The sequence below is a fragment of the Tupaia chinensis genome, unplaced genomic scaffold (genome assembly GCF_000334495.1).
Source record: "Tupaia chinensis unplaced genomic scaffold, TupChi_1.0 Scaffold144031_1, whole genome shotgun sequence".
Lineage (NCBI taxonomy): Eukaryota > Metazoa > Chordata > Mammalia > Scandentia > Tupaiidae > Tupaia > Tupaia belangeri.
In genome coordinates, this window is record NW_006203883.1 from 548,939 (window position 1) to 556,362 (window position 7,424).

A 7,424-nucleotide genomic window follows, 5' to 3' on the forward strand; every position below is an offset into this window, starting at 1 on the left:
GCGCCCCCCCCCCCCGCGCCCCCCCCCCCCGCCCCAGCCAATGGCCCGCCGGGGGTGGTGACTGCAGCTGGGCCTGCAGAGACCGCCGGGCCGGCTCGCCTGAGCTCGCCCGCTGTCCGCCAGCCCTCCGGGGGAAGGGTGAAGTGGAGTGCTTCCGCGGTTGACTGCGCGGCGTCCTGGTCCCAAGTTGCCCCGTTGCGACGCTCCTCCCTGACAGAGAGGCTACCTCTGACTTTTTGAATCCTATCAAAGAGACAGGGTAACCTTCAAGCTGGCGGGAGCAATGGTTCACATCAAGAAAGGCGAGCTGACCCAGGAGGAGAAGGAGCTCCTGGAAGTCATCGGGAAAGGTATGGTATGGGTGCTGGGGCGCCACCGGGGGCAGGGGAGTCCAGCCTGGTCGGGGGGCGTGGCAGAGTCTGGGGGCTTCCTTGGTCCGGGTGACTTTCTGCTGCGGTTCTGCAGGTTGGCCATCTTCGAGAGGGAAAAGGCATTTTTTTCCTTTTTGGTTTGGGACCACTAGGTGGGGGATAGAGGTGCGGAGGGGAGTGGAGGTTGTGGGGGCGGGTCCTTTAAACCAGCGTTTGGAAACACATATTTCCACCACCCGGGTGATGACCATGGGGCGTGGGCCCCAGGGCGTGCATTCTTCAAAACTCGTCGTGTGATTTAGGCCCGGGTCCGTCTTTGCGACAGTGGCCTGGTGGTTTCGGGCTCTGAAGCGAGTGTCCAAAGGGCCCTTTTGAGTTCCGGAAGCCGGATGATCTGGATCCCTCGCTGGTCCCCGCCCCCGCTTGGAGGTGGCGGGAGCTCCGAGTGAGTGCCAAGTTCTTTATAAGGGCACAGAAATAGGGCCATAATTTGCCGCATTGAGGCTTCTGTACCCAGGGGCTCTCTGGCTTCCTTCCAGAAGAAACCCACAGAGGTGAGGTTGGGGAGACATCCACACCCACCCTTCTGCCCACGTTGCCCCGCTGCGATCTTCTAGTCCCGCTCCTCTGCCCTTTCTCTCCCACGCTCCCTCCTTGTTCCACTTCCGCTGAGCTGGGTGGTTAATAGGGAGGGAGTCTCCGAGGGGAGCCCGAAGCCATGTTCCCTAGTTCCCCAGTGGACGTCCCAGAGGAGTTCCCTGCTGAGTCCCGTTACCTGGCAGGTGACACAGAGTGACTGCGTGCTTCTCCTGCACCGTCCCGCGCGGGGATGGCGACGCGTGGGAATGCTGGCATAATTAACGTGCTTGTTTTAAACTCACGAATAAGACAGTCACACCTGCCTTCGAAGGGCGGAGAGGGCAGTTACTGCAGTCTAAGGCTTCCCCGTTGCCCTAGGTAGCCAGCCTCAAATGTGGAACCTCAGAGAATAAGGCAAACGTGTGGTTCATAACGACAAGAAAAGTCTAAATGGAAATGGAAAAAAAATCAGGTTTGAATTCAACAAGTGCTGGTGAGCTGGGCTCGCCCCTTCTGGTGTCAGCAGTCATAAATCAGTCAGAGCTACAGACTATGATGTTCATAACAAGAAAAGTGTAAATGGAAATGGAAAAAAAAATCAGGTTTGAATTCAACAAGTGCTGGTGAGCTGGGCTCGCCCCTTCTGGTGTCAGCAGTCATAAATCAGTCAGAGCTACAGACTATGATAAGTGTTCCCTGCCTGAAGTGGGGGGCACTTTGGATTATTATTATTTGTACTGCAGGATTGTTGCTGACTTATTTGGCACTGCAGTCTTTCCATCCTGCCTGTCTTGAGGTGGTTTTTCCTTGCCTTTGGTGACTCCCAATCAATGTAGCAAGTAGGTGAGTCCCCGCTGTGTGCCAGGGCTGAGCTGGGCAGGCACATGGAGCAAAAGACTCACTATTCCTATGGGATGGGAATTCTCAGTTAAAGCAGGCCAGAGAGAGCATATGACCTCTTAAAAATGAAAACCAGTGAGCAGTTTTATAAATTGGGTCCCTGAAAGGGGACAGAGAGTTATTGGATTTAATCCTCAGATGTCCACCAGTTTTGATTCTGAGGATTACATCCAATAGGATTAGAGTGCATTTATTCTGGTTGGCACTGAGATACTTCCCGGCCTGAATCACCCCGAGCTCAGTCTGCATGGACTGGTAGATGCTTTAATTGGCCCAGGCCAGAGAGAAAAGAACTGAGGTGGGCGTCCTATGTGAAGCCTCTTGTCCAGTGAAGGTCAGTGGGACGTCATGTACTGAGTGGGACTCTCAAAGAAAAGTAATGGGAGGTAGGAGAAAATGACAACAAAGCCAAATAACGATATTTATTGAATGTTATTCAAAGCCAGGCATAATTGTAAATACATGTATTAGTATATTTCATTTTGATGAGTTAGAAATTATTTTTAAGCTTACAATGTGAGATGATAGTTAAGCTTGCAGGAATGGTTTCCAGCACTACTTCAGTCATTTGCTGGTGATGTGGCCTTAGACAAGTTACTTTTTCTGAGCTTCAGCTTTTCCATGTGAAATGGAGACACTGTCTAACATTGTTGTGAAGATGAAATGAATTAGGAAAAGTAAAGCATTTAAAAATACTATTTGCAGTCGCTGTTCTGGTGATATATATGTTAATCTCTTTATAGACAAGGAAGTTGAAGAAATGGGGAGTAAGGCAATTTGCCCAGTGTCAAACAGATAGTAAGTAGCAGAGCAGAGGTATCCTATGGCCCATTGTTCAACAAGTAGGGTGGATTTAACAACAACAAATTGAAACTTGAATCATAGTAACCACACTGGTATTCATGTTGAGAAGCAATTTAGTTGCAGGAAAATATTATCTATCCAGTTAATTGTAATTTTAAATGGTTCTAATTTTATAGTTTGGCATGCGTTTAGTTTATAAGCTCAATTTGTCTTATACAGTTGAATAAATGTCATAAGCAAAGTAGTAAAGTTTTATATTTGTGGCCTTAAAAAGCATTATTTATTTATTTATTTTGAGAGTTTGTTTTTTTGTTTGTTTTGTTTTGTTTTTAGCTATAGGGCACGTGCACTTGCCAGAAAGACAGAGACAGAGACACAGAAAGTGAAACCCCCCCCCCCCCCCCCGCCCGCGCAACAAAAAACTCCTACCCCCCCCCCCCCACCAGGAATGGCCAAACAACAATTCCTACTCCTCCATTCTCCTCTCAGGATCTTAGGCACACACGCACACGCGCCTGGTGTGAGTTTAAGCCACCGGGTCCGGGACTTGATCTGCAGTCGACTACATGGGAGTCCAATGACATAGCCATTACGCCAACCACTGGTCCCGTATTTATTTATTTTTTAAAGGCGTAAGCAAAGTTCTTGCTTTTGTCCCCTCTTGGGTACATTTTTGGATTTTGAGAAGCATTAGAATCCATGGTTCTAGTATTTTGAACTAACCGATTTTCAATGAAGGCTGACCTGTCATCTTGACCAATATGAAATAAACGGAGCAAATACTAAATTGTTTCCTATCTGCCAGACACTGCACTCCAGAAATGAGCAGACAGACAGACCGTAAGTCGAACTTAACAGTTCAGAGAAGGAATGCCCTGACTTGCTTTTGGATGCAACCTCTATTGGCTTCATTATCATCATTTACAAAGCAACAGCTATTTTAGTTACTCTAAATTTTATATAGTACTCTATAATCCTAATTTAAGGCAATTTTTGATACAATGTCTGTAACAGGGACTAATTTAGCCAGGCTGAATCTATTTTTTTTTTCTTTGAGAGGTTTTTCACTATAGGGCGCGTGCGCTCGCCAGACAGACAGAGAGAGACAAAGAGACAGAAAGCAAGAAATCACCCCCCCAGGGGGGATGGTCACGCCGCAATCCCTTCTCCCCCATTCTCCTCTCGGGATCTTGGGCACACACGCACGCACACGCGCCCGGAGTGAGTTTTAAGCCACCGGGTCCGGGATGCGAACCGCGGTCGACTACGTGGGAGTCCAGTGACATAGCCAACTGCGCGTTCCCCAGGCTGAATCTATTTTGAGAAATCGAAAATTGTTTTCCTCTCAGCCTTATAACTCTTGTTTGACCGCAGGAACTCCAGGGACACAGGCGGTTAGCCTGGCACTTGAAATAATGAGGGATGGAGCCAGTAGGTGGCATGTTGGTTAAGGCGCTGAACTCTCACTGTTCATGGCTGACCACGGTTTGAGTCCCAGACCTGGCACCTGGCTTTCTCTCTCTCTCATGCACATGCCCTATAGCAAATTAAATAATAATGATAAAATTAAATAAATAATTTTTAAAAAACTGAGGGATATTCTGCTCCAGCTAAAAATTGAAATTCCTGGGACCAGCAGTTAGTGTAATGGCTATGTTGCTGGACTCTCATGTAGCTGACCATGGTTCAAGTCCTGAACCCAGTGGCTTAAACTCAGACGGGGCGCATTTGCGTGTGTGCCCAAGATCCTGAAAGGAGAAAGGAGGAGAAGGGTTTGCGGCATGGCCATCCCCCCTGGGGGGTGATTTCTCACTTTCTGTGTCTCTGTCTCTCTCTGTCTTTCTGGTGAGTGCATGTGCCCTATAGTGAAGACCTCTCCCCCCTCCCAAAAAAAACTTGAAATTCCTATCTTGAAGATGAATTGTTTAATTGTATCCCTTTGCTAAAACTGAAACTCTCGCCTCAAAGATAAATCACTTGATTGTGCCCCACCCAGCTAAAAATTAACCTGATCTGTGCTTTTTTATAGATTACTATTGGCCCCATAGCATCTTCCTTCCCATGTAAAAGCACCTGTAGGTTGGCTGACCAAAGATGTTCTTATATGTCTTCACGATGTGGCCCCACTCAAATAAATTCTCCTTTCTTCTTTCATCAACAATTTTGCCCCTGTATTTTGTTGAGTGGCAAAGGATCAGACCTGTTTTGGGTTCCTGGATGGGGGCATAGGACTCTTTGTCCTGCAACAAGCCTAAAAATACATAAGGAGTTGGAGAACTTCTAGAAACTTCACACAGACACACTCACTATTTCCAAGTAAGTGTGCTGTAGTGTGAATATGTTCCCCAGAAATTGGTGTGTTGGGACTCGCTTATATTGCCTGTATTGTAAAGGTACTGGGTAAGCATTTCATTCCTTCATGGTATCCCAGCATAAGGCCTAGTGGGCAGTGCCTGGTGACTGCAGCACAGAGGCGAAGCGTCATGAGTAGGTTAGTGATGTCTTGCAAGATCCAATGAGTTCTAGCTCCCGTGAGAAGGGTTAGTTCTTTTTTTTTTTTTCTTTTTTAGAATTATTTATTTAATTTTATTTATTCATTCATTTTTTTAAAAAATTTGATCAGAAAGACAGAGAGAGAGCGAGAGTAAAAGAGGGAAAGTGCGAAAGCGAGCCACCAGGTCTGAGACTTGAGCCGTGGTTGGCCATGTGGGAATCCAGCACCCTTATCCACCACGCCACTTGCTGGCCCTGAGGAGGGTTAGTTCTTGTGAGAATCAATTGTTATAAAAGAGGTCAGTCCGGACCTCTCTGTCTGTGCTCGCTGTCCTCTGTGCCTCTGTGGGCTTTAGGTCGAGAACTTCGGACTTTCTAGCCACCAGGATCATGAGTTTGTAAATATTAATAAACTATCTTCTTAATACAATCAGTAGGCTCAGGTAGTTTTCTGTTAGTAATAAAAAAACGAACGAAGATGTCTTTTAATTAGAATTGTCTATTTTTTACATGTATGTATAGCTTTATACCTATGATTGTATCAACATTTATATTCATCAACATTTTAAATAATAAAATTTAAAAATTAAGGCACTTTAAATAATTTTTACATGATTTTACTCATGCATCAACATAGCAATTAACAAGCCGATAGTGTTTTTTTTAGGTTATTTTTGCCTTAGGGTGCCTATACTTCTTGCCAGAGAGAGACAGAGATAGAGAGGAAAAGTGAGAAATCACCCCCAGGGGAGTTAGCCATGCTATAACCCTTCTCCATTTTCCTAGGAGTTTGGGCACACACACACACACGCCTGACACGATTTTTAAGCTGCCAGGTCTGAGACTTAAACCACAGTTGGCCATGTGGGAGTCCAGCATTTTAACCACTAATCCACCTGCTAGCTCTAAGCTGATAGTTTTAAAAGTCTTTACCTTGAATATAAATTCTTTAAAATAGTCTGGGGGATTCCACTAAATAGGGACTGAAATCTATATATGTCTGAATCTCATGATTATTTGATGGATTGCTGGAAACAGTATGTTGGAAGTTCATTTGGTTCTTTTTTTGTTGTTTTGGCTACATTTGCTTGTCTTTAGTAGAGATCTGTGGTCTCAATCTAGATATTAAAAGGTCACGCAGGACCAGCAGTTAGTGTAATGGCTATGTCACTGGACTCCCACTTAGTCGACCGCAGTTCGAGTCCTGGGCCCGGTGGCTTAAACTCACGCCGGGCACGTGTGCGTGTGTGCCCAAGATCCCGAGAGGAGAACGGAGGAGAAGGGATTGCAGTGTGACCATCCCCGCTGGGAGGCGATTTCTCACTTTCTGTCTCTCTGTCTGTCTGGCGAGCGCATGCGTCCTATAGCAAACCCTCCAAAAAAAAAAAGGTCACAGTGAATTGTATTGTACTGCTCTGAATATAAAATAACAAGAGCAACTACTGTGCTCTTAAGGCTTCATATGGGCCCTGCCCCTGTACTACAAGCCCATAGTCCTCCTGAGAACCGTGAGCGCGGTGCAGTTATCTGTTACATAGACGAGGAAATGAAGGGTTTGCGTCACTCTCCTGGCAGTCCTGAGAGGGCTCTAGTCTGACAGAAGAGACAGCAATGACAGTGAGAATATTACTCTACTCCATCTCTGTTAGTCAACCCCACGCCGAAGAGGCAGGTTCTGTTGTTATTTTCTTTGGTTTGAGCACTCTGAAGAAATTCTCAAAAGGGAAACAAATCATTAAACATTTCTTTTCTTAGTTTCGGTCTGTTATTTTATGCCCAGAGAAGGCAAATGTTGGCTAATTGTACATCCCTTTTTTTTTAGCACTGTGTCCCCATCTTAAGGCTTTGTTAAATCCAATGTAATGCATTTCTTTCTCAAAGCAAATAATCTTTACAGTTATTTATTTTGCTATAGGATGTGTATGCTTGCCAGAGAGAAACAGGGCGGTAGGGGGTAAGAAATCTCCCACACTGAAGGAGGATGGCCACGCCGTATTCCCTTCCCCCTTCTCCTCTCAGAACTCCGGACCCGCACGCGCGTGTGCCTGGTGTGTTTTCTGAGCCACTGGGTCCCAGATTTTAACTTGAAGTTGGCCATGTGGGATGCAGCTCCTTAACCTTCATGCCACCTGCTGGTCACAAAAAAGCAGATTTTTAAATTTAAGCGGTTTGAAAGTCCACTATGGGAATTGAAGAAAGGCACAAAAGTAAATATCCTTCTGCAGGAGTCACGCGTTCCCCTTTTTATACTATTCTGCACCTTCTGTAGTTTCCTGC

At 46.0% G+C, this 7,424-nt stretch overlaps 1 protein-coding gene across 2 annotated transcripts in view; it reads left to right on the forward strand.

Annotated features, from left to right (window-relative positions):
- Positions 1 to 78: 78 nt before the first annotated feature.
- The window catches only part of ANKMY2 (ankyrin repeat and MYND domain containing 2), a 46,187-nt gene continuing 38,841 nt past the window's right edge, over positions 79 to 7,424 (forward strand). The window contains exon 1 of one of the 2 annotated variants that reach the window (XM_014583090.2): positions 79 to 350. In XM_014583090.2, the coding sequence (XP_014438576.1) occupies positions 284 to 350 (67 nt within the window). In that variant the 5' untranslated portion in view covers positions 79 to 283. The remainder of the gene's footprint in view (positions 351 to 7,424) is intronic. The other variant, XM_006165789.3, reaches the window with a different exon arrangement.